The 27,567-nt window shown below is 41.9% G+C and overlaps 1 protein-coding gene across 2 annotated transcripts in view; it reads right to left on the bottom strand.

Moving 5' to 3' along the window:
• Positions 1–27,567, bottom strand: part of SAMD12 (sterile alpha motif domain containing 12) — a 389,138-nt gene that overhangs the window by 346,973 nt on the left and 14,598 nt on the right. For both annotated transcript variants that reach the window (XM_046017068.1, XM_046017062.1), the window contains exon 2: positions 2,480–2,658. In XM_046017068.1, coding sequence (XP_045873024.1) covers positions 2,480–2,658 — 179 coding nt within the window. The remainder of the gene's footprint in view (positions 1–2,479; positions 2,659–27,567) is intronic.

Here is a 27,567-nt window from a genome sequence, read left to right as displayed (position 1 = left end):
GCCAGCATGCTAGGAATGGACATTTGAGCTCTTCCCAACATTTTCACATGGTGAATCATGCCAGTGACCACTGTCCTGTAGTCATTTTTGCACATCTGGATGATTAATTCTCAGGACAAATTCCTAGAGAGGGAACTATGGGCTCAAAAATTACACACATTTATGATTTCAGTAACTACTATCAGACTGTCCTCCAGAAAAACTGTACCAATTTATACCACCGAGTGGCTTTAAATGCGCACATTTATAGTCAGAATTTTTTTCTTTTTAAAGTTTAGGTCAAGTTACCCGAGATTCACTTATTTATCCAAGAAAAAAAGAAGAAAACTCACAACAAAACACATTTAACTGTGTTTGCACATGCGCATAACAAGTTCATCCCTCTGTGGCTTGGAAGGTTCAGTGCAGGTAAAGATGCAGGTCTGCAGTAATCACACTCTCGGGCTTACTTTTAATTGTGCTCCCCACCCCCTCATCCCCACCCCCTCATCCCCACCCCCCCCCCCGCCCCAGCAACCACCACTGTCATCAGGTCCTCCATGAAGAAAAGCAAATACTTTGTCTAAGCTTTACTCAAACTTCTGGTGTCTTCACTCCTAAAAAGGATGTCAATGTGAAAACAACATCCCTAAACCCCTTTCACTGTAGATGAACAGGATAATTCAAATGAATCTGGTTTCCCATTTGTGGCCTGGTCCACTCCCGAGGAAAGGCTCATTGTAGACACTGCATTCTCTGTGAAGCACGTTTTCAGCAAAGCAACCATAAGGGATCTCGAGGCAAAGGCAAACGCTACCAATGTGAAATGCAGGAATTACTACCACATCCCATAGTCTCATTCACCAGTAATCACATCGTGTCCGATTTCAACAAACCTTCACAGTCCTGGACTGTTTTCAAATAAGAGATAATCTGGAAATGTCTAGAGTTCAATTAATATCAGACAAATAATAGCTTATCTATTTTTAATATATATTTCTAATTTTTATCTAGTTTTTCACTTACCTAATTTTTAATAGTTTTAAGCAGCCCTTTGAAAAGATCCTACTCAAGCTATTTATCTTCCTAGGGAAAGATCCTGAATACTTTTTCCCCCCCTTGCTCTTTCAAGATGCTGGTGTATGTATCAGAGACTGAGGAGATTTAAATATAATGGGATAGAACAGGGCTCACCTATTTCCAACTCTGCTCACAGACCAAACTTCCACCATCCACCAATTTCCCAGGAGATGCAATGTCTCTCCACTAAAAAGCTTACAGCAAGGTATGTGCAATCTCCCGGCTCCTCATTCCCCTTGCTCTACAACACACACAAGCATGTACCTCAGGTCATCAGTTTTAATTATCCACACTCCAGAAAGGAAGTAACAATAGTCATGATTCAAAACTGCAGATAAAGCAGAGAAATTCCCATTCGATTCTGGAAGATGTTCGGAGTCGGGAAGGAGTTGATTATAGGACAGCCTAGTGACCTTTCCACTTCACGTTTTCTTGGGCGATTGTAAGCTTCGCTTTCCAAGGCACGCACGGATTCATTCTGAAGGGAAATTCCTTTGCAGAGAACGTGCAGCGGAGAAACCGAATACCATACGAAGAGGACATTCTTTAATTTCCAAGGAGCAAATGAATATGAACATCTTCAACGGCCCCCCAAACATGAGCATCTTCACTGATTTCAGACAAAAGTCCATTTACAGCCAGTTCCGTTGGGGAAAACCTTTAGAACCGGTGGTCCTTACTAAAGGAACATCGACCCGCCCCGTCCCATCTTACTGTGCCTACATCTAAGACAAAAAAGAATCCAAAACCAAAGTAGACATGGTTGTCTCTTTCACTGACTGGAGTCCTGTTTATGACTGTCTACCTCACAGAACTGTTACAGGGACACAAGAGGCCATACACCAAGAGGTCTTGGAAACAGTACCCGGAATGCATCTGTTTAATAAAAACACCAGTGATTGACAGTGTGTGTCTGCGAAAGTCCTTCAAACACATGTGTCACTGGGCCTTTTATAAAATCCTTCCAATGGGGCATTGGGTGGCACAGTGGGTTAAAGCCTCTGCCTTCGGCTCAGGTCATGATCCCACGGTCATGGGATCGAGCCCCAAGTCGAGCTCTCTGCTCGGCAGGGAGCCTGCTTCCCTCTCTCTCTGTCTGCCTCTCTGCCTGCTTGTGATCTCTGTCAAATAAATAAATAAAATCTTAATAAAATAAAATAAAATAAAATCCTTCCAATGCATGACCTTATTTTATCTGCTCAACCCAATGGTGGAGGGAGGGAGTTTTTATTATCTCTATGGAAGAATCTGAGGCCTGAATAGTCCCATGATATGCCTAATGTCATAAAATGACAAATCTGAGCCTGGCAAACCACCATGAGTAGTGAAAAAGCACCCTTCGTTCTCTGTGGCTGGACCACAACATTTTTATCAGGGCTATAACCTTGGAATCTCCGTAACTAGGTGGATAGTGACCTACCTTAGCCGTCTCAGCTTCTGTTGGCAGTCGCTTGGGGGTTCCTTTTTGGTCAAGCACCTTCTGAAAATTTTTGTTTTTAATGGGTTGAGATTCCACAGCTTCCCCTTCAATCTGCAGTTTAATGCCTTCGGCCCGGGCGGAGTGATCGACAGCCCGGGGATTCAAGCCACAGTGGAGAGCTAGGAGAGAGGGAAACATTTAACTCCAATCAAGGTCCAACAAAGAAGGTGTCCATGATGGTATTTTATCTGACTTAAGCAGGAAGAAACCAGGTAGCGGCAAGTCTGGAGGCAGCAAGGTTGTGGTAACTATGGGGAAACCTCTGGGGAGAAGGGAGCATGGTGTAGTGGGCACCCTGAGCGCTCAAGTCAGAAAGACTTCAGTACAAACCCAGAAGCTGTCACTTCCAACTTCTCTGACCTTGGGCAAGTTACTAATTCCCCCATCACAGAGGAGAATACCAGGTAACTTCGTTACTACAACCTACACACCAAACTAGTTGAACCCCTGCCCTTGAGCTCTCGTCTCTGCCTCCATCTGCCTCGAAGTCACTGCCCAGGAATTTGCTGAGCACTTACAAGGTGCCATATCCTGGCAACATGGATTTATACAGGACAGATGTTCCCTTCAAAGATGTTATAGCCCAATAGGAGAGGCAGAAAAAGGTGATGTTGAACGAGTTATGTTTGCTATATGAAAGAGAAGCAAAGTCCAACGTGGAGGGTTCCAGGGAGTCAAGCCTAGTGGCCTCTGTCTTTTCCTGTCTTATGCTCTCCACATCCTCCAACATGGATACCTCTGCAAAGTCTACAGCCCATTTTCTGAGCATATTTATTCTTTCAACAAATACTTACTGAGCCCCTCCACTGTACCCAGAATCCTCAAAGAAATAACAGTGAGTGTTATGGGAACCATGCGTTTCATCCCCAGATGAACTCCATGAACCACCAGGGGGTGTGGGGTTGCCTATGTATAGGCACACATACACAACGTGTGTGTGTGTGTGTGTGTGTGTGTGTGTGTGTGTGTAATAAATTATCTCACCTCCCAGGGACCCTACCCCTTCAAATTTGGTGAATTTGAGCCCTTTGGCCTCAGAGAACTCAGGGCCAGAACCTTCCCTCTATCCCCCTCAGGATTCCACCTCACTGATAACCTTTCACTCAATATCTTCAGTACCCCCCTTTCGCCGCTGCTCCCCTTTTAGACAACTGCCCCGGTTCTACAATTCTTCCTTACTCTGCACCCCATTCAGGTCAGGGTTTCCTCCTACCTGGTTTCCCAGAGGGCATGTGACACCCGAGAGACGAGGGTGGGCTTCCCAGAAGCAAGGCAGGGGCTCCCTCCCCACTCTCCACGCTCTCCTTAACAGGAACCATCCACTCCCACACTCCAGCACGGTCCAACTGCCAGTGATGCCCAAACGCTAACCGTGGCCCAGGAAGACCCGTCAGGAGCTTCCGACGTGAGTGAAACCTGGAGCTCAGGATCCCAGTTCCCGGGTGTCCCTGACGCCTCAAATTCAACATGTTCGAACCTGATCCTTGGTCTTTCTATACCACTCCCTCCCCAAATGCATTTTCCAGTCTTCTCCGGTTACCCAGAAACCAGAGCTATCCTTGGCAGGGCTCTCTCCACGATTCGCCACAGCCCTTCCATCCCTCGCCAGGTCCGGCCAGCTCCACGCCCACAGCTCTGCTCCAGGCCGTCCACGTGGCTCCCTCCGCACTGTCATCACCCTGATCCAAGCCACCCACGGCTCTCATCTGCACGGCTGACTCGTCCAACTGCTCTTCCTCGCTTGAGCTCCGGAACCCCACTTTTAAAAAACGTACGGGTGGGACTGTGAGACCCTTGGGCTTAGAACTTTCGAATGGCTTCGTTTTACACCTACATCGTTCAAAAACCTGTAGCACGGCCAACAAGGCCCTGCATTCGCTGTCCGCTTCCCGCCTTGCCAACTGCATCACCCACAGAGCCCTCATTCACTCTACTCTGACCACACACTTCTATTTCACACTTCCTACTTCCTGAGCACATCAAGTTCTTTCACACTTCTCAGATTTTGTACGTCATGCTTCTTTGCCTAAAATGTTCTCCCTGTTCCTCACCTAACTCCTACTCATCTGCCAGGTTTTGGCTTAAAGAAGCCTTCTTCAGATAGGCCTTTCCTTCATCCTCTTCCCCATCCCCCTGCCCCCACCCCATGTTGGGTCACTGTGCCTGGAACGGTAAGTATTCAAATACTGAGTGATCTTAAACTGCTTGTACAAAGGTCTATGTGCATGTGGTCTCATTTATATCCCTTAATATGAAAATTATTTCTCTTTAATACGAAAATTACTTTCTCTTCTAGCTTCTAAGCTTCCTAGAGCCAAGAACCAGCCTATTTCATGGTGCACAGGAGACATTCAACACGTACTGGTTCATGCCTTCCCCCTTACGCTTTGTGTTGGATCCCAAATGATCTTCACAAAAACGCGGTGAGATGAACTACATTCATTTCACAGACAAGGGAAAGGAGACTGAAGGTGCACAGTCACAAAAAGTGATGCAGGGATCTCCTGAAGATCACAAAGGTCCAGCATCATTTATATGGATGATTTCAAGTTTTGGATGAGCAAAACCAAATTTAACAGTATGGAAAATTATTAGCATTCAGAACAGGAAGTCCAGTAATGGTAAAAGGTCAGAGTTTATGGATTTGCCAGCTCTAAAGGATTATCAAGGGTTTGGATTTCTTTTTCATCTCTCCATTCTGCTATCCAGAACATCACCTGTGTATGTCCTAAGCCTGGATCCCTTCATGGCACCTAGAGTTATAAGCTTCTAGTTCTCATTTAGCAATAGTGACAGTTTAGTTGACTCTGTTCTCCTTCCCCTAATCCTCCTCCAAACTTTCATTTCTTTCTCATCAGCCCAAAGTGAATCACATACTCCTCAATGAACTAAAACCCTGGCAGTGTAGAGAGGGCTACCCTTAAACCAGCTGACCCCTCGGCTCAAGCTCCCTTCCTCAAACCACGCTGCTGTGATTCAAGAAGGCAGGGGCAGAATGGATGTTGGAGAACAGATCACAATGCCCAGTTGAGGCAGCGTAGAAAGAGAATTTAGTAGCCAAAATCTGTAAGAGCAGGAGGCAAATCACTGTTAATATCAAATCAGGTTCTCCATCTCCAAAGAATGGTCTACTTGTAACAAATATTCACTATGTTAAAATCATGATTACAAAAACAAGTTTGCTTGTGAAGGGAAATGAAAGATTAACATGGGATAGATTTGGACATTAGAGAAAGAACAATTTATAGCTTTGATCTTTCTCTGCAGCAATGATACCTGGATGCTTCCTGCCTTGAAATTCATAGCCTCCGAATACCACTGACTTGCTGGTGGTTTCCAGTACCTCCTGTTTGCCTTCTGCACTAAATCAGACTCTCCTATCTCCTTCACGTTTGCTCGGGCTGGTCCGTCCTCCTAGAAAGAGGTTCCACTATGCCCTAGTCTTACATGCTCCTTTGGGAGGCTAAGTTCACACACCCCATGTGCGCAGACCCTCTGAAAGCCTTCTAGGGAGTTTTTGGTTACCAGATCAAGAACCACTGGGCTAGGCTCCTTCCATGTCCACGGCACCCCGGTGCTTCGTCTCCCTCACGGCATGGAGGAGGTCTCCCTCACTGATCTGTCCACCTCTCTTACCACCACTACAAGTTCCTCAAGGCAGGCCCCTCCCCTTAGTCACCTCCACGACCTCCACTCCCCAGTCTAGAACCCGGCACAGAACAGGCCTTTACGTTAACACTGGTTCTTACTGAATGAACCAGCAATCTCTTCCCTTTTTACAATGATGTCTTAAATCAAAAGGAAACGTCTCTCTGCTGGTAAACACCTAGCATTTACAACGTAAGGTAACGATAAACATGAAGCAGAAGATGAGATTTTGACTTTCTGCACACGTAGCCACCTTCCTCACACAAGTATTTTAATCCTCCATAGCTGTTCCCTCCTCGCCTACAAACCCAGTAGTTGATTTAGGTTTTGTGCTTGAGTTTATTCATTTAAAACCATTTCTGACAGGCTTTGCATTGTTTTCCCTGAAATTTTATGTCCCGAATATTTACAAATCAAGTAACTTTCAAATGGCCTCTTTATAAGCTGTGACCTCCATTTCTTTGTTCATCAGGTAAAAGGTGTTTCATCTGAGTTCTCTTTTCTGTCCTCATCGCTGCCCTTTCTTGTTTTCACTGAAGTTATTTACTCAATTTAATGGGCTCAGCAGCTCACAGGTCAGCTCTGAGACCCTCTTCATGCTTCTCTGGTCTTCCTGACCCCTCTGTGCCTTCCTGATTTCTAGTTACAGAATGGGCACTGTAAGCTACCAGTGAGTCTTTCCCTCAAGGGCTGCTCTCATTTTCCTCATGTTAAAGTTGCTGATACTAAGTTCTTCAAAAATCAAGAATTAAAAACCAAAGTAGATTCCATAAATATTTCTTTTAAAAAGTAAGAATAAAAATAAATTTTAAAAATAAGAAATTAAGTCCCTATTATTTTTTTTACTGCAATTGCACAGGCTTTTGCATTGTTTTTGAGATGCCACAGCAAAGCTACCAGCTCTATTTCATGTGGACAAGCCCATCCTCTTATACTCTGCTGCTGGGAACGTAAAATGGTGCAGCTGCTGTAACACTATATGGTGATTCCTTAAAAAAACAAAACAAAACAAAAAAAACTTAGGGGCATCTGGGTGGCTCAGTCGGTCAAGAATCTGCCTTCGGCTCAGGTCATGATCCCAGGGTCAGATATATGCCTTGCTTCTAGCTAAAGTTCCTGGGAAACACAGTCTTTGTTTCATACCTCTTATAGAATATATACACAGCAGACATTCTGTACATATCTGCTTCATTAACGGAGGTGCCTTATCATACTCTGGACTCAAATTCAGCAGAGCATTACCCTCTAGAAATAATCTGGGCATCATAAGAGCCCTCTCTCTGTAGCAGACACTTCCCAGTGTTTTCCTCCTTACCCACAAGGTCACTCACTTTCCCAGCCTCCCTTGTAGCTACATGTGGCTGTGAACAGATTCCTGCCTATGGGACCTAAGCAGAAGGCTGAGGTGTAAAGACACGGTTCCGGAATGGACAGAAGAGATGGATTTTGGTATTACCCCTCTCACCGACCTCACTGCCTCAAATGCAGAGGTGATACCCAGAGCGGCTATAGATCGTAAGGCTATAAACGTGAAAACCAAGAGGCTAATTGCCACATGGGCTCTACCAGCACTGAGCTACTCAAACTGCGTTCTTAACTACCTACATCTGGACCTGATGCTACACGAGAAACAATCCTTTACCTAAGATGCCACTGAGTCAGGTCTTCTGTGACTTAAGATGAACCATTCCAAACTAACACTTGATTCTACTTAAACAACATATAATTACTTAGCTCTTCCTTAAGGATAAAAAAGAAAACTAAAATCCTAGCAAAATATTGTGCTATGGGTTTCATCACTCCCATTTTGACTTGGAAAGCTGAATAAGTATAGTAATAACCTTAGCAAGGAAGCTGTACATTACAAATACATGTTATCAAGAAAAATACTCTCACAGGTCGAATCAATCCAGATGATATGATAAAGCCCTGATGGCAAAACTTACTCATTGGGGAGACCCTGGTGCCCAGAAAAGTGCCTACGTCACTGATAAGAACTTATGCATGAATTAACGAGGATGTGTCCACGGGTGTCATATCACTAATGTTTTAACATGAATATATACCAAGTATACGAGAAATGTAGGTCTCCAAGAAGAGCTTGGGTTAAGCTAATGGACAGGGCACAAGGTCTCTTTGGGCAAAGAAACCTGTTCAGCAGTCATCTGCTAAGGCAGGGTCAGCAAACTATGGCCTATAGGCCAGATCCAGCCCATTGCCTGTTTATGTATGGCAGAAACAGTTTTACGTTTTTAAGTGGTTGGGGGGCGGGGAACTAAAAGGGATATTTGTGATCTATGAAAATTACATGAAATTCACATATCAAGGTTCCTAAGTTTTACTGGACCACAGCCATGATTTTATGCTTTCTATGGCCACCACTCTGCTACAATGGCACAATGGCAGAAGTGAGTAGTTGTGGCATACCATATGGGCTGCAAAAACTAAATATTTATGAGCTATCCCTTCATAAAAAATAAAGTTTGCTGAGCCTCGTTCTAGAGTAGAATACATCCAAACCCTGGAGGATTCTGGGATCTGAGAACTGTAGCCCCTCCGCCGTAACAAGGTAGGACTCCTGCACCTTTGAGGAACTCACCTTCTACTTACCCTGTACGCTCCCCCATTCCCAGGCAATTTAAGTAAGCTCAATTATATTTGATTTTATCATTCAGGTCAGACTAGGAGACCAAATAGGATTTCTAGACCTCTCCTTGGTCAGCTAAATGTGGTATTCCATATATTTATCTACTATATACACATATTATATAAATATACATATTATATAATATACATTATATATACACATTATATATATACACATACCAGTTATATGTGGAATTCCATATATATGTATGTATATGTATGCTAAATGTGGTATTCCATTATATAAAGATACACACACACACACACACACACACACACACACAGAAGCTTAACACTTCTAAATACAGGGTTGGAGTCCTTTCCTACTATCAAAAAGAATAGGAGTAAAATACAAATTTCCGCTAACTCAGAGGCATTAAAAAATCACATGTCCGTTCTCAATAATGCTGTAACTGACCAGGAATAGATGGCTCCCCATCTGTTACTAAGAGGGGGCTGGAGAGAAAGGCACTCCTCTGATGAGAGAAGGGAGCAGATATCATGAGACATGATGGGCCGAAACCCCCAAAACTCTTACTGTTCCCAGAAGTCCTCCCAGTGGGAGCCCCAGTAGCTACTGTGTGGCCGCCAGAGCTGGAGCTGGATGACTGTCCATCCCAGCCAGATGTGCAGGCCACATGCAGCTGGGTCAGGACATTGCCTCCTCTGAGCCCCATGAGGCACCCTCACCGGGCTCACTCATCTGGAGAGGCTGGCTGTCACCTCTGTAAAAAAGAGTTTGCTATCAGGGACCCTTGCTTCCCCAAAACTAAGAGTGACAATTACAGCAAACATTTGCGCTTCCTACTCATGATGTATGAACTAGACCATGTAATGCAGCAGAAATTAAAATAATGCTTAACATAGGTCACATCAGAATGGGGAAAGGCTTTGGACAAGCTCTAAGGCACAAACGTTAACTCCTCTCTTCCAGGAGGAGAAAAGTAGCACAGATACAGTCAGAGGTTCTGTGAAGCTTTAGACAGAGGTCTCAGGTATCAGAGAGAAGGAGGACGGGTGACTCAAACATTTTTAACCAGGATACTGTACGAAACGTATTTCATACTGTGAACCCATGCCCAAACACATCTGTGTAAATAAATAAACTGAGCCAAGTTTCACAAAACTTTATTTTTCTTTACTGTATGTGACCTACTCTGTTTTTCCTTAGGTCTTTACATTTTTAAATCAAGTAGTGCCTCAGATGCTTCTAAAAGAAGAGACACACTTCTCACCATTTGTCCCGCTAAGAAAAAAATGAAAACCCCGGACATTATATAACACAAACACAGAGAGCTTTGAAAGGTAGGGGAGAAGGCAGTCCTTTGGGTGACTCTAGAACTCAAGGAAAGACATGATGTGCATTCCGTGGGGTTTTTCATCTACATTCCATACTTAGAACTGAAGAAGTCTACTACCTAGAAACCTCAAAGGACACAAACAAACAAAAGACAAAAGCCTGCTGTCTCTAGGCAAAAGACTACAACAGGGATAGTCTAACAAGACAAACCTTTAGACAGTAACTGCTCTACTCCAACATCACAGAAAAAAAAAAAAATAAATAAATAAGTAACCTAATCACCCCCACCAACAAACGCTGAGTGACAGCCTAGACTGCCGCCCTCCCCAGGCTGTACGAAAGTACTCCAAAACCCCCAAGAGGGTGGGGTTATAGAAAGTCACATAGGGAGCCCAGACTTTCATATCTGTCAACGATTTTCAAGGCCACCTCCTCACTTGCAGTGTCCATCAAGCTGATGTGAGAAGGCTAGACCTGCACGTCCACCCAGCAGTAAGGTGGCCCCTCCTTTCTGGGACAGTGTCAGAGGAAGCCTGGTGCAAGGAGTCAGGACTTTTCACCACCACCCAGTGATAATGAGGCCCTAATTCCCAGGTAACACCTGGCCAGAGTGGTCTCCAAGCCAGCTAAAACAAAGTTTAAATATGATTAAGTCTCATAAAATGAAAATGTCCAAGTTTTGATTAAGGGGAAAAAAAAAGCAAACTTATACCGAAGAACCAGGGAGATCTCATACTTAATGAGAAAAAAAAAATCAGCAGATGGCAACACCAAGATGACAGAAATCTCAGAACTATGGACAAAGATTTGAAAGCAGCCATGAAAAGTCTTTAATGAGCAATTATACCTGCCACAAATGAGAAGATAGAAAGTTTTAGCCAAGAAACAAAGTTGCAAAGAAACAGAAGTCCAAAAGAAGCATCAAACGGAAATGCTGTAACTAAAATATGTGATAACCAAAATTAAAAGGTCAATGCATGAGTTCAATAGCCCACTGGAAAAGAAAGATTTCATTGCAAAAAGTAGGAGCTTTCTCGTAAGTAGAAATGGAAATGTTCTAGATCTTGCTTTGGTTACATAATATAAGTATCAAACTCAGAACTCAACACTTAAGCTTATTTAATATACAACAGCAAGCATGTATCTTAAGAATGAAACAGAATACAGACATTGGATATATTTATTTTTTTAAAGTTTTTATTTAAATTCATTATCATACAGTGTAATATTAGTCTCAGGTGTACAATTTACAGATTCAATACTTCCATACCTCATCCCACGCTCATCACAAGTGCACTCCTGAATCCCCTCTCCCTCCCTTCTGGTCACCTCACCGTCAGTCAGTTTATTCTCTATAGTTAAGAGTCTGTTACTTGGTTTGGCTCTTTCCTTCCCTTTGCTCGTTTGTTTTGTTTCTCAAATTCCACCTATGAGTAAAATCCTATGGTATTTGTCTTTCTCTGATATATTTTGCTTAACATTAAACTCTCTAGCTCCATTCATATCACTGCAAATGGCAATTTGCATTCATTTTTTTTTTTGGTGGCAGAGTAATAATATCCTACTCTCTGTGTGTGTATCTTTATCCATTCATTAGCTGATGGACATTTGAGCTGTTTCCCTAATTCTGTTATTGTAGATAATATTGCTATAAACATCAGGGTGCATGTATTCCTTTGAATTAGTATTTTTGTATTTTTTTAGAGATTTTTTTATTAACATAATGTAGTATTTGTTTCAGGGGTACAGGTCTGTGATTCATCGGTCTTTTTGGATAGAGTTGAGAAATGATTTTTGAATCCGGTTTTCATTCCTATCGCTCTCCCACACCCAACACAACTCCCATACTCAACCTTACTTGAGTCAAGTCCAAGTTCTACTTTCTTGCCATATGTTGATAAAGTGAGATAACCTACAGAATACCTGACATCAACCAAGCGTTCAATGAACACCAGTCTCATTGAACTGCCCTCCTCCATCACAACAGAGGAATATTAAGTATTAACAATATTTACCATTAACATCTTTAATAATTGTTGAGTCAACAAAACAGTAGTACTATATCTTTAAAGGGCAAACACAGTAGAGACTTTAAAAGTGACAATCCTGAATGAAAAGGGCAAACTGAAGTGAAATTTGGGAGTTGGGGGTAGGGCGGGGAGGATGGCTCAGAAGGCAGAGAACAGCTTCAAACATACAGACAACCTTGGTGAGAGAGTTGAGGAATGTGCAGCTTGTAACACACTTTCTGCTGGTGAGCGGACGGCAATCCCTGTGAAACAACACTAATGGAAAGAAGTGACTAATCGTTGAGAAAGCCTACATATTAGTGTGGGATTTCAGGAAGGGAGGAAGTGGCGATGGTACAAAGTTAACAGAGACAGAGGACTTTTCATCTCCTATCAGTAAGGTATTAGAAATCAGAAAGGAGGCTTTCACAGTCTCTGGTTAGTATGTCCATCGCTGTCAAGAACCATCTAACCATGATGCTTGAACAGGTGGAATGTGTGCTGTGGGAGTGTCATAACCTCTAACCCCCCATGTCTGCAGGAGCATGCGCATATAGCTGTCCCCATCTGCAATCCCTGTGGCCCAGGGAAGTGTGTCGGATGGGCTGCCGCGGTGCCCCTGCCTGCCAGGGCCCAGCCAGCCCCCTCTCCCATCCAGGGCTCTGGGGATGGCTCCAAGGAAAGCCAAACCACCGAAACCGAAGTTGCCTCCATTCCCATCTGGGAGGCCAGGTGTCCTCATACCTTTGCCTTCTTTGTCCCAGTGGGCAGCGCTGGAGCCCACGGCCCCAGCAGACAGTCCTCGCCCAAGAAAGCCAGAGGCCAAGCCTTATTTGTCCCCTGTGCCTGCAGTCATGGGCCTGGCGTGTCAGTATTTATTGCCCCTATAAGTGCTGTACTCTGGACCCAAAGGTCTACCACTTCCGCCCACCATCCTCAGCAGTCTTCTCGGGACCCAGCCAGGAGAACTGTGGGCCCAGGCATGCACAGAGCCCTCCGCTACGTCTTCCCTCCTTTGTGCCTGCCCTGTCAGTCCCAGGCCTAGAATGCTCAGGAACCAGAGCCTGACCATGACTGGGGCCGGAGGGGACGGGGGAGGGGGAGAAAAAAAAGGAAGGAAAGAGATGCTAAGCAACTTGGTTAAGGCCACCATGAAGATGGAAAAAAGGAAAATGAAAACAAGGCCCCTTTTATCACAAACAACATTGTCCCCGCCACACATGATACTCTGGGGAATAAGAGCTATTTTTAACTCCCTCTACATCTTGATTACTGTTTAGTTCGTAAAACCATGGGCTTTGGAGTTGAATAAATCTGGCTCTACCACTGTCTAGCTGTGTGGCCTTCAGCAAATTACTTAAGCTTTAGGTTAAGGTTATCTAACCTATAAAATTGGAATACTCCTAACTTCTTGATAATGTTTTAGAACAATTAAATGAAATGTATTTAAAGTGCTCAATGCTTGGCATATTGAGTGACATTCAACAAATGTTACCTGTTGCTTTATTACCTCCTTTGCTCTTATTAGTATCCTAATCATCTTGATTTTGTCTTAAACAACTATCCTTACCCTTGGTATACCCATCTACATGGGTGTGGACACAATAGCTCCACTAAGGAAAAAAAATGTGACTGGGAAGACAAAAGTTAAGAAAAAGACTTGAGAAGAAAGAGAAACTTAGAATTCTCTTGAAAGAGTAATCCCGGCAACTAAATAAAAATGAGTATTTCAGGCAAAAGTAAGTATGTGTCCAATCACAGAAACATGCAAATGGCTGGATAGGTTCCAGTCTGACTTGAGGAATGGGAGTGCTCCTCTTCCCTGAGGGGCTGGAGTGAGAGCACAGGCAATCTTGTTTGCTCACACTTTGTATTCAGAGTAACTTGCAGGAATGCTCAAGTTTAACCAGCCCCATTACCGTTTTACTTTATCTTCATAAATGTATGTGTGTGTGTGTATGCACAGATCTGCATAAGTCAAAGGTCATGGTCGCTGAAAGGAGACCCGTAACAGTTAATGGACAGATCTTAATTTGTGGATTGAGAATCTGCATCTTCAAACTTGTGACCTGAGGACAAGAAGTAGCTCAGAAAGGTCGATAGAGCCATTAATACATACATAACTTGCTAAATAAAAAATGCTCCTTTGAAATTTCTCAGGTTTACTAAGAAAATGGATAAAATGTCACCCAAGTCGGCATCACAAATTGCAGCTCAAAACTCCTTAGTCGATCTGGGAAGCCACACTGTCCAATCCGGGAACCTGATAGTAGCCTGCAGCTATTTTAATCACAATTAGATAAAATTCTTAATTTAGTTCCTCAGTTACACCAGCCGCATTTCAATAGCGCTCACGGCTGTGACCACCATACTGGACAGTGCAGAGTACTGAACACTTCCATCACAAAGTTCGGTGCGTAGTGCAAATTGACAAGATCAGTATCTCTCTGCCCAATGTTAAAAATCAATTTGTTCTGTTCTGTAAATGTTTCTTGGAGGAAAAAAAAACAAAACCCAGCAACGGAGATTGATGCAAATAATTGACTTTTCTCTATTTTTAAATTGTTCTTAATCATTTAAATAACCATATGTACATTTTAGGGATAAGAGGAAAAAAAGATAAAATGCCGCATCAGAAGTTTCATAAATTTTTTGCTCTTAGAATGAACAGCACTTTCAGCCTGTTGCTCTTTTATAGAAGTAGATCAGAGGGTGTATAAAAGTGACTTATGTATTATTTTAGACAATAGTCAGATCTTTATTACCCAAACTGGTTGCTTCTAGGTTGCAGATCAGTGCTATTTTTGTTGTTATATGATTTTAGAGACCCAAGATTATCATGCAGGGGTATAGAGATAAACTGGGAATCAAAGAAATCAGTTATGGCAAAGCTCACAGTCTCAAAATTTCTGAAAGAGTGGCTCCTCAAGGTCTATCCAGAGAGGACAGATAGAGGATGAACATTTTATTGGAGAGGATGAACATTTTATTGGTCCTCAGTGAAATGGAAAAGAAAACAACAAAAAACCAGATAGCCTCAGGAGTTTTCCACTGGCCAAAGTTTTCAGTATAAAGCCTTGTCTTTTGATATTGTCTTCCCTACATTTGTGTGCGTGTGTTAAATGCTTACCTTTTATGAAACTGGTTAAGAGGTATGTGTTTCAGCACACATGAGCTTTAAAGTTAGCGAAGATTACATAAACTGTGTCTCCATTAAAAAAAAAGGAAATTACTAGTCTATAAATTTAAAGGCTAATGACCAAAAATAAGCAGGCCAAAAGTTACTTGCAGATGGCTCAAGAGCAAGGCAGATTGGGAATAAGAGCTATGGAGAAAGTAATGAGAGGTTTCAAAAACGGAGAAAAGGATTACTTCCAAGAAAAAAACAAAAAGCAACAACAACAACAAAAAAAAAAAACAGGCAAGACTCCACAGAACTTGGTATTTCAGGTAGGTTTTGAAGAGGCCAGGTTTGCATCCATAGATCAGGGAAGGTAGCCAAGCAGAGGGAACAATTTAAATCAAAGTACAGATTAGGCAAGAGTAGAGCATTTATAAGGAAGAGTAAGTCATTTGAAAAGAAAATATGGAGATAAGACAGAAGGATAATCAGGGAGCAGATTAGGAGTGTATGAGATTTTGGTATTAGGATCAGAATTCTGGAATTGTTCACCGAACTGGAAAGCGAAGACATGCTTTGAGCAGAGGGAAACAGCCAATGTTGTACTTCAGTAATAAAGATGAATAAATACGTGCCGATATTCATCTGTTGAGATGAGCTGCATCTTAAAGGATGGTCACAAGTCTCATTAAAACCATCTCCCCATGCCGACACATACTTAATATTCCTTAGTCCTAACTCCCAAAGCATTTATCTGCACTACACAAGGTAGTATGTGGCCATTTCAAGTCACTACTCCAAAAATTAGGCATCCGATAAATCAAGTGGTTGTTAATGATCAACTTCAATACCTATGTCCTTTTAAATACCGGGCCCATAATAGGGGCTACGTGATGATTGCTGGTACAAGCCAACATATCCCACAGCCCTTATGTTCCCACCCATGAATCCTACAGTTGAACATTGGTGGGCGGGTGTGCATCATGTGAACATTTTAATCACATACATAAACACTGCCCTAAGAGACAACTAAAGAAACTACAACACAAGTAAATGGCAGAAAGCATGACTGTGTATTTAAGAAAGGATTTATATTCCTACTCAGCCTTGCAAATCAGACGATGCTTCTAAAATATTTTACCACGTTCCTCATTGGTCTAGATCTTCTTGGCTGGTACACAAAAAAACAAAAACAATTCTAAAGAATACACTCTGAAAGATTAGCAATTCATTTTATGGTGGTGTAAATTATTTCTGAAGATGCTTTTAGTCAGTTCACAATATGATAGACATTAAAACACTGTAAACACCAACTGTTACAATCTAAACCTTGCCTTTCAGATTAAAGAGAAGGGGAAAAATCAGGTATAAAGAGCTCAGATCAGAGAAAAATCTACCAAACCAACCACTTGCCTCCTTGGCCTCTGCCACTGGAAGCCATTAGGAAGATGGTACCCCACTTGATGTTTTCGAATTTCAGCCAAAATCTTCAAGCTCTGCCCTATCTTCCATCTTCCACCACTCACTCCTCCCATAAGGCTATAAATATGCTCAAATCTTACCCTACCTAATAATCCTCCCCAACTCTGTTGTTTACTTATTAACAAACTACTCCCTTCTTTGTCCCTTCCCCAAAGTTAAGACCATTAAAAGTACATTGTTTCTACTTTAGGCAGACCTAGATGAGCACTATTCTAAGCACATTACACGCTAGGGTCGATCAACTTATTGTCTGATAAATATTCAACCCCCTTCCTTTAGAGCAGAGCGTGTATCCCTATTAATAACTTTGGTCTGGGCCATACCAAGTTACCTGGGCCAACGGCTAGAAGTGGACAGATGTGAGCAGTGGAGTTAAACACACTTACAGGAGTGCTTGGGTGGTGCAGTCAGTTAGGCATCTGACTCTTGGTTTCAGCTTAGATCCTGACTCACCGTTGTGAGCTCCAGCCCCTAGTTACGGTCCTCTCTGAGCACGGAGTCTGCTTAAAACTCTCTCCTTCTCAGGCGCGTGGGTGGCTCAGTGGGTTAAGCCTCTGCCTTCGGCTCAGGTCATGATCTCAGGGTCCTGGGATTGAGTCCCGCATCTGGCTCTCTGCTTGGCAGGGAGCCTGCTTCCTCTCTCTCTGCCTGCCTCTCTGCCTACTTGTGATCTCTGTCTGTCAAATGAATATATAAAATCTAAAAAAAAAAAAAAAAGACACTCTCCCTCTCTGTCCTTACCACACGTGCTTGCCCGTGTGCTCTCTAAAATAAATCTTTAAAAAATCATGCATACAAAGTTTGTTTTGGCCTCTTACACACTTGTGATAACCAGAAAAAGAACATGCCCCAGAGGCTACTGCCCCTTCAACCTGGACCCCAGAGTGAGAGACACAGAGCAGAACTGACCCCAGCCTAAAGTAAGGAACCAAGTCTGGCCTCTCTTGGGAGAGAGGTGGAGAGAACTGGAGAGGGTGGTAGGTACCAGACACACAGGGGCCTACAATTCTCAACAGGATTTTGCTCTTTATCCTAAGGCCAGTGGGGGATCTTTAGGACACAGCTTCTAGAAGTTTTCTCCATTCCATCCAGATGCTGTTTGGGGTCCCTCTAGATCCTTCAGAGCCACAGCATCCTATTACAGACACACACACTACAATACAATTACTGTTTCTGAATTTCCCACATCACTATTCTGACCTCTCCTCCCACAAGGGTTACTCTATTTCATGCTAAAGTCACAGTCACTGGACTCTGGTAATGTCAGTGAAAATTCAGAGGAACAGATGTTTGAATTGATGGGTGAGTCTTACCCCTTCAAGACCAGGACCTAAAAATTTCAGAGATAGGAAAAGAGAAAGACATCCAAAGGCAGAGAAGCAATCCACAAGAGCTATGCCGATCCCAGAGCAGATCCCAAATTCTCACTCTGCAGGCAGCAGAACCGAATCAGGGAGCAGCTGCTGAGAGAGGAGGTGGTTCTGCCAGCTGACACTGAAATAAACCAGAGAATAACGGGCATTTCATCAGCCATAAGCCCTTTTACTCCCATGTGCATGGCTGACTCCTTGTTGTGCAAGTCTCATCTCCGTGAAGACAGTCCTAACCACACAATCTAAGCAGCTTCCCAGGCAAACACCAACCCATCATTTTCTGTTTTGAATCTCTACATGGCACGTGGTACTAACACTGAATGGCATCGTGTGTTTCCTGTCCATGTCCCGCAGAAGTTTTAAGTGGTAAGAGAAGGAGTCTTGCCTGTGTCACTAGTTGTTCTAACCCTAGCATGGTTAACCCTAAGCCTGACACGTGCACAGCACTCAGGGAACAGCCGTTAAATGAATGGACTAAAGAGAATGACGTGCCTTCTTTTCTACACATCCTTTTCTCTGGTATGTGTTTTCCTCTGCGAGGCTGCTTCAGATGTTCCCGTTTAATTTATAAGACTCTGAAGTCCTATAAATACATGCAAAGTCTGAGGTACACGTGTGTCTGCATTTTACTGGGTAAAGGAACCCTAGCTATCAGAGAATCAAAGGATCCATACAAGATCATACACACTGAATTAGGTCCCCCCAATTCATATGCGTCTTAACCCCAATGTGACTACATTTGGAGAGGACATTTAAGGAGGTAATTAAGGTTAAATAGGCCAAGGAGTGGATCCTAATCCAATAGTAGCATCCTTCTAAAAAGAGGAAGAGATAGCAGGGATGTGTATGCACAAAAGTTAAAAGAAAAAGAACAAAGGAAAGGAAAAGAAAGGAAAAAGAAAAGAAAAAGGCGATTTGCAAGCCTAGGTGACAGGTCTCAAGAGAAACCACACCTTGACACCTTGATCTTGGGCATCTAGCCTCCAGACATGGGGGAAACTCTCTACTGTTTAGGTCACCCTGTCTGTGATATTTTGGAGAGCGGTGTTAGGGAACACATACAGTATTCCTGTAAAGGTTAAGAATCATGACTAAGAAACTACCATTTATTTGAGCACGTAAGTAGGCTGTATTCCTTCTACACATCAATAAACAACAATCTTGCTGGAATACGATTGTTCCCATTCGACAGACCTAAACCCAGTCAATAATATGTCTGCATATCAGAATCACCTGGAGAACTTTGCAGAGTCACTCATACCCAGCAAACTGGGAGAGAACCCAAGTTAAATTGTCCTCAAGGAGCCCAGGCATCAGGTACTTCTAATGACTGGCCGGAATTAAGACCCACTGAGTGAGGGACCCTAACCCCCAAACCTTGGAAGACTGATTACCAGCCTCCCCACGTGCGGCAACTGCCACTGCTTCTGACTGTCAGGGCGATCCTGCTCATGGCATGCTCTGTGAATCTGGGTTATTTTGTCCCAGTTCACCTTCATTCACCCTGTTTCCAACACAGCCTGACGTTTGCTTGGGAATAAGGCTCTCTTTCTTCACAGTCTTTATAGTTCAGGTGGGATCTTACCCCAACCTCAAGGTTTAAATATGTGAACTTGCGCTAAGCCAATCAGCACATGCCATATCCCTGACCACATGACCTCTACTGTCCAATCAGAGAGACTTCTGCAGTGGCATGGGAGTTACCAGGAAGAGACTTGGTTTCTGTCCTTCCAGATGAGTACAGGGAAGGACCAGAGACAGAAACGTCACAGAAGTCCTGACCTCTCCAGAGGACACCCTTTGGGTGAACAGGGCCGCACACAAGAGGAGCCAACAGAAGGAAATGTAGTCCATGTGAAATAACTAGAAATCTGGATTAAAATTTTACCCCAGGCCAGATCTACAGCCAGGCTCTCAGTGAGGTGAGCTAAGACAGCCTCTTCTACTTACTGGGTTTTCCAGTTCCTACAGCGTGGGGCATGTCAAACTATACCTAGTCTCTTGTGACTAGAAAGGCCTTCAGAGGTCACTAAGGTCCTGTTGCTTTCTAACCTTGTGTGTTAGATAAGGAATTTGAATTTCATCCTGAGTTCAGCAGGTTGCCCATGAAGGGTTTTAAGCAAGTTGGTGTTAAGGTTTAAAAAAAAAAAAAAAAAAATTATGCTGCTGCCATATGGAGTACCTTTGGGAGGCTCAAAACCGGAGTCAGAAAAACTCATTTTAGAAGCTCATGGATTCACCAGATGAGAAGAGGTCAAGACCTAAGTTAGGTTGAAGGTAGTGAGGATGAGAAATCTGCCAATGATTTCGATCAGGGGTTGACTAACATATTCTAGAAAGGGCCAAAGAGTAAATATTTAAAGCTTTGAGAACCACACAGTGGCAACTACCCCATTCTGCCACCATGGTACAAAAGCAGCAATAAATAATAAGCCAATTAATGATCATAACTGTCTTCCAATAAAACTTTAAGAAAATAGGTGATTGGGGCACCTGAGCGGCTCAGTGGGTTAAGCCTCTGCCTTGGGCTGGGGTCATGATCTCAGGGTCCTGGAATCGAGCCCCGCATCGGGCTCTCTGCTCAGCGGGGAGCCTGCTTCCCTCTCTCTCTGCCTACTTGTGATCTCTGTCAAATAAATACATAGAATCTTTAAAAAAAAAAAAAAAAGAAAAGAAGTGATTATTTGCCAACCCGGACTTAGTAAAATGGGTCAAACTTGGTAATTAACTGGGCGTGAGGGAGGAGGGAAGGGTGTCAAGGTAGCTGCTAGGTTTTTTGGATCTTTATGTCCTCCGAGTTTGGTCCCAGAATCATAAATTCATTGAGTCACTGAATGTCAGAGGAGGATAGAAACTCATTAAAATTATATAGCCAACAGCCTCATTTTATTGGTGTTAACACTGAGGGCAGGTACCTCTGAGGTAGCCAACTAGTCAGCAGTGCAAGCAGGACCAGAATTTCTACCCCTGGTTTCAACTGTAACTCTACTACACGATAGTTCTCTCTTCTATGGCTCTAAAGATTTCTCTTTTTCTTAAGACCACTGTGTTGCATGTAACTATTGTATATTTAATAAATATTACTAGACATCTACGACGACTCTCTCTGTGGTCCTAGGACAGTCTGTCCCTCAGGAGCCTTAGTCTTATCTTTGTTATACATATTTCCCCCAAGCCATTTTTGTGCTTTTGATTTTTTTTAGATTTGACATTTTTTTAAGTGGTTGTAAAACATACATCATACTCCTTTGCTCTAAGGATTATTCACTTTCTAATCTGAACAATGTTTTATGTTAAAAGCACAGAGAACTTATTCAAGCCAAGAACTGAAGAACTGCTTATTCAGCCTCCTGACAAAAAAAAAGAATAAATCCCATACATGCATTATCAGAACATAACACAGTCGACTCCAATTGAAAACCCAAAATCCTATAAGAGGCAAGCAAAATGCCTTATGACTGCTAAGGAAAACTAAAAACCATACAAAGAGAAAAGAGCTGGAAAAAATGTCAAATATTAGCAATTCCTGTCTTTTGAAGGTCTATGGATCATTTTTTTTCTATTTACTTTCCAAAGAGTATATATAATAAGCATATAAATCACTATTATTTTAAAAGGTTAATTTAAAAGGTAGGGAAATGTTGCTATGTTGCTTTTTTTTTTTAAGATTTCTTGAATTTCTAATAGTATCTTGCTCTAGGACTTTTAACAGAATATATTAAATTATGTAAAAATTTAAACACCTTGAGGTTTACATCAAACTATGCTTTCAGAGCTAAATAAGTGATGCAGCTTTTTAACTGCATAAATTATTTTTCTCTTCATGCCTAGTGAATGATTCTTCCTTAAATATTTCCAGACACCATACCATCTTCACTATTATCCAATTTTCCAGTACAGCTCCTTTTTTCCCTCATCTCCTGACAAATCCAATATGGTTGGGCAACTGAGTATCATAAGTTCAAGTTTTTTCTGCACAATTATCTTTAGACAGTTTGCCCACATTCTCATCAGAAGAGAATTCTTAGTGCTGTGGTCTCACTCTGCTTGTTTCCTTGATGGAACCTCGACTCTACTGTCCCTGAGAATGGGAGCCCAGATTCAAAATGGAGGACAAGTAGCTAAGTCCTTTTGGTTGGGCAGCTGGTTCTTCTAAAAAACCTAGTGCATCATTGTCAAACCCTCAGTTCCATTCTCACTCCAATGATGAGGGACTAGTGGGTAGACACAGAAGGGAAGAGAGGAGAAAAAGCTAGTTAGGATGCAAAGAGGCTGCTCAGGTGACCCTTGGGGACAAGCTCTCCATTCTAAGTTCAAAAAGACCCAGTCAACAGAAAGCAGATGGGAGAGTCTCTAGAAGCCACCAGCAGAATGCATGCTTAAATGAACATCTGAAATGCCATAATCTGAATACACAGGTATTTGCCAAGTTACTAAAAGCCCAGTCAGTCCTGTCCTCTCCTCTTGCCCTTTTCAGGTGCCACCTCAATACTAACTCCTGATCCCAAATATAAAGCATGCATGCCGCAAGAAGTGCCATGAACAGGACACCTCTCTTGAGGTTCAATTTATCTGGGTTTGCATGAGCACCTAGGTCTCATCTGAGTGTATGCACACACACTACAGCACTAGGGTGGGAGTTAGGGAACTTGGGCTTTTCTACATCCTATTACATGTTGTTCTGAAGGCCTGATGCTCCGAGCAAAATATCAATTCATTAAACAATTTTCTGAGAACATATCACGTACCATGATTTTTGTAGTGAGGGGAGATATCTGGTTAAATTGTCTTCAGAAATGATAATGCCTAGGGGCACCTGGGTGGCTCAGCTGGATAAGTGTCTGCCTTGGGTGGGGGGAAGGGTCTGCCTTTGGCTCAGGATCAGGTCATGATCTCAGGATCCTGGGAGGGAGCATGATGTCAGGCTCCCTGCTCAGCAGGGAGTCTGCTTCTCCCTTGCCCTCTGCCCCTTGCCCCTCCTTGTGCTGTCTCTCAAATAAGTAAAATCTTAAAAAAAAAAGAAAAAAAAAGAAATCGTAATACTTATAAAGTCTACATTTAGACTGCTAATTTTAGAAACAATTAACTATACACAGACACTGAACCTTATTTGGAAATTAAGAAATTAAATGATTAAGGGCAAAGACTCTAGAATCAGACTTTGGAGTTTGAATATAGGGTCTTCTCAGTGATTAACTAGTCTAATAAAAAAAAAAAAAACAACTAAACATTGAGAGAAGACAATCCCCTCCTTGGTCCTAAAAATCCAGCCAATATGTCTTATAATGAAGACCAGGATTGACAGGTCCCGTCCATTGAGAACTTTCAGAAAAAACCTCAAGTATGAGCAGAGAACCTACTATGTAAAAACACCTGAGTATTTAACGAGAACACGGAGCAGAATGAATGGGTGGGTGGGGAGGGGAGGCAATGTGGAAAGAAACATGGAGAGCAAAGTAAATTTCAATTGAATATGTTATTAGCATTAATGTCCTCAATGACATATGGAAAGATATCATTTTAAGGCTATAAAAATTTCAGAAAAAAGATCTTAGAAAAACTAAAAATATTAGATGCTTGAAAGATAAAAATCAAAAAGTACAAACAAAAAGAACAGATGAGAAATAGGAAACAAACTAAAAACTAGTCCAATAACTTTATCCTCTTAAAGACAGCAGGTAGAGAAATAAAGAACAGAATTGGATAAAAGGAAATGAAATAATTCAAAAGAAATTCCCTGAAATGAATGACAGGAATTTCCATTTTAAAAGACCACTAAATACACAATATTATAAGGAAACAGTAGGCTCACAACAAGGCATAGTCTCGTGAAATTTCTCAACATTAGGGAAAACGATTAAATAACTTCAAGAAGAGAAATGTATTATTTCATACAAGTGATCAAGAATCCGAAAGGCTTCAGATTTCTCAAAACCAAGACTGGAAACGAGAAGATATAAAAAGCCTCAAAATTATAAGGGAAAACAGTTTAACTTTTTCAAATTGAATAAAGTTATCAATTAAGTACCAGGATAGAATATTTTCACATGTGCGAATTCTCAAAAGCACGCTTCCTATGTACCTGTTCTCAGGAGGTAACTGGAGGAGGTGTTCCATCAAAACCAGGTGAGAACAAGGTAGGATGAAGACCCAGGGTCCTACAAGCAGGAAGCTAACACAGACATCAAAAAAGGCATCTGAAAAATTCCACTGGTATTTTTCAAAGAGCTGGAGCAAATAATCCTAAAATCTGTATAGAATCAGAAGAAACCCCGAATTGCTAAGGAAATGTTGAAATACAAAAATAAAACTGGCGGCATCACGTTACCCGATTTCAAGCTTTACTACAAAGCTGTGATCACCAAGACAGCGTGGTACTGGCATAAAAACAGACACATAGACCATTGGAACAGAGTGGAGAACCCAGATATGGACCCTCAACTCTATGGTCAAATAATCTTCGACAAAACAGGAAAAAATATTCAATGGAAAAAAGACAGTCTCTTCAATAAATGGTGCTGGGAAAACTGGACAGCTATATGTAGAAGAATGAAACTCGACCATTCTCTTACACCGTACACAAAGACAAACTCGAAATGGATAAAAAACCTCAAAGTGAGACAGGAATCCATCAGAATCCTAGAGGAGAACATAGGCAGCAACCTCTTCAATATCAGCCACAGCAACTTCTTCCAAGATAAGTCTCCAAAAGCAAAGGAAACAAAAGTGAAAATAAACTTTTGGGACTTCATTAAGATCAAAAGCTTCTGCACAGCAAAGGAAACAGTCAACAAAACAAAGAGGCAACCCACGGAATGGGAGAAGATATTTTCAAATGACAGTACAGACAAAAGGTTGATATCCAGGATCTATAAAGAACTCCTCAAACTCGAGACACACAAAACAGATAATCATATCAAAAAATGGGCAGAAGATATGAACAGACACTTCTCCAATGAAGACATACAAATGGCTATCAGACACATGAAAAAATGTTCATCATCACTAGCCATCAGGGAAATTCAAATTAAAACCACATTGAGATACCCCCTCACACCAGTTAGAATGGCCAAAATTAGCAGGACAGGAAACAACATGTATTGGAGAGGATGTGGAGAAAGGGGAACCCTCTTACACTGTTGGTGGGAATGCAATTTAGTGCAGCCACTTTGGAGAACAGTGTGGAGATTCCTCAAGACATTAAGAATAGAGCTTCCCTATGACCCTGCAATTGCACTGCTGGGTATTTACCCCAAAGATACAGATGTAGTGAAAAGAAGGGCCATCTGTACCCCAATGTTCATAGCAGCAATGGCCATGGTCGCCAAACTGTGGAAAGAACCAAGATGCCCTTCAACGGACGAATGGATAAGGAAGATGTGGTCCATATACACGATGGAGTATTATGCCTCCATCAGAAAGGATGAATACCCAACTTTTGTAGCAACATGGACGGGACTGGAAGAGATTATGCTGAGCGAAATAAGTCAAGCAGAGAGAGTCAATTATCATATGGTTTCACTTATTTGTGGAGCATAACAAAGAACATAGAGGACATGGGGAGATGGAGAGAAGGGAGTTGAGGGAAACTGGAAGGGAGGTGAACCATGAGAGACTATGGACTCTGAAAAACAACCTGAGGGTCTAGAAGGGGCGGGGCTGTGGGAGGTTGGGGGAACAAGGTGGTGGGTATTAGGGCACCGTGTTGCATGGAGCACTGGGTGTGGTGCAAAAACAATGAACACTGTTATGCTGAAAAGAAAAAAAAAATGCATCTGAATGACTGAGGTGAAAGGTGATCCAAACACAGCTCTGAATCAAGTCTAGAGACCTATTTGAAACAAGTCAGAATTTGGTGGGGAAATTTTTTCGGAAACTGACAGAATACCTGATTCATGCATGTACTGGAAGGAGATTTAACAAAGAAACTTCTGGTTCAAATTAGTGGTAAGTTTACAGGACACTAAGCCAACAGTAATAGCAATATTATAAAGCAATTTTTTAAAAGACAATGATTTTTAAATTATGTTCACATAAAAAAAAACAGAAATTCTAAGTTTATAAAGTACTTGTCATATTCCCTGGCATATATGGTATGACTCAATAAATTTAGCCACTATTATGATGATTTCAGCTCTCCCTATGTATATACACAAGCTCCACTCTCAACTTCTTTTACTAAGTAGCCTCAGGAAATTTATTACCCACAGCCTATTACCTCATATGCAAAATGGGAATAAATACAGTATAGCAGGCATTACACGGAATGTTTAGAACTAACAATCCTCGGTATACAGGAAACATTTTCTAAATGGTAAAGGATATTTATCTGTCTGTGCTTGTCTATAAAATATTTGTGTACATTTTGTCACCTGAAAAATGAAACCTTAATTTAAAAATATTAACACTAAGAGGTCAAAAATAAATACTGGCTGAATATAAGAACTGCAGTGTTTCTGAATGTAAAATAAATGAGAAATAATTTTATTAAGAATAAAATTAGTGTTATTAACACTAATAAAAGTGGCTGAAGACTGCACCTGCCAACAAGAAAAAGTTCAAGGACACAGTATGGAATGACTAGATAGACCAGGAAGACAAAATGAAACTCAAAAAAAAAAAAAAAAAAAAAAGTAGGTAGAAAACCTTGTTAGACTATATTGAAAAATCAGAATAGAAGTCATGGCAATATTCAAATAAAAGTAGTTCACATGAATCATCAACAATCCGTAGTAAAGGTAGAGGAACCTAGCTTAAGAAATGTGTAACAGGTGTAAGTTCTACAACTGACTTGGATCCTGTTCTCATCTCGCACAGATGTCTCATTCCATCCAACAGACACACCTTTTCTTGCAAAAGGTAGGCTTTTTCTATGGCTTTGATCTTGACAATGAGAATCAGGTCACAGTGAAAGAATGGACAGAATGAGAGGATACCATTCTGAAACTCAGACAGGTATCTGTTGCCCTCACAAGAGCTTCTCTCATGGGCCTTATTAAATGCTGTATCTACAGAGAATGAGATTGTTCATTATGCTTCAACAGTAACCAAAAACACTTTAATATTTTACCAACTAAACACCCACTGAGGTTTGCTGGAATGACAAATAACACCAGATATCATGAGTGACTTAATAGAAAGCCCAGAAGGAAATATGAACTTTCCCTGGGGTGGTCTATGGGCTTTTTTTAGTGGCAACAGAGTGGGCACTGAAGTCACCAGAACTTGGGTTTGAATTCTTCCTCTACCATTTACCAGCTGGTGACCTTCAGGAAATTATTTAAGCTCTCTGGGCCTCAACTGTTTCATGTAGGAAATGGAGCGGATATGAAGAAGCATCTCATGGGATTGTGAACAGGTAGGATATTCAAAACAAACAACCAGTATGGTTTGGACCACAAATCGTCAGCGGTCATTCGCTATCAAAAACCAATAGAGCCATACCAGGG

This window comes from Meles meles, chromosome 1 (assembly GCF_922984935.1).
Source record: "Meles meles chromosome 1, mMelMel3.1 paternal haplotype, whole genome shotgun sequence".
In the NCBI taxonomy this organism is placed as follows: Eukaryota; Metazoa; Chordata; class Mammalia; order Carnivora; family Mustelidae; genus Meles; species Meles meles.
Note: the sequence above shows the minus strand (reverse complement) of the source record. Positions and strands in the feature narration are given on the sequence as shown.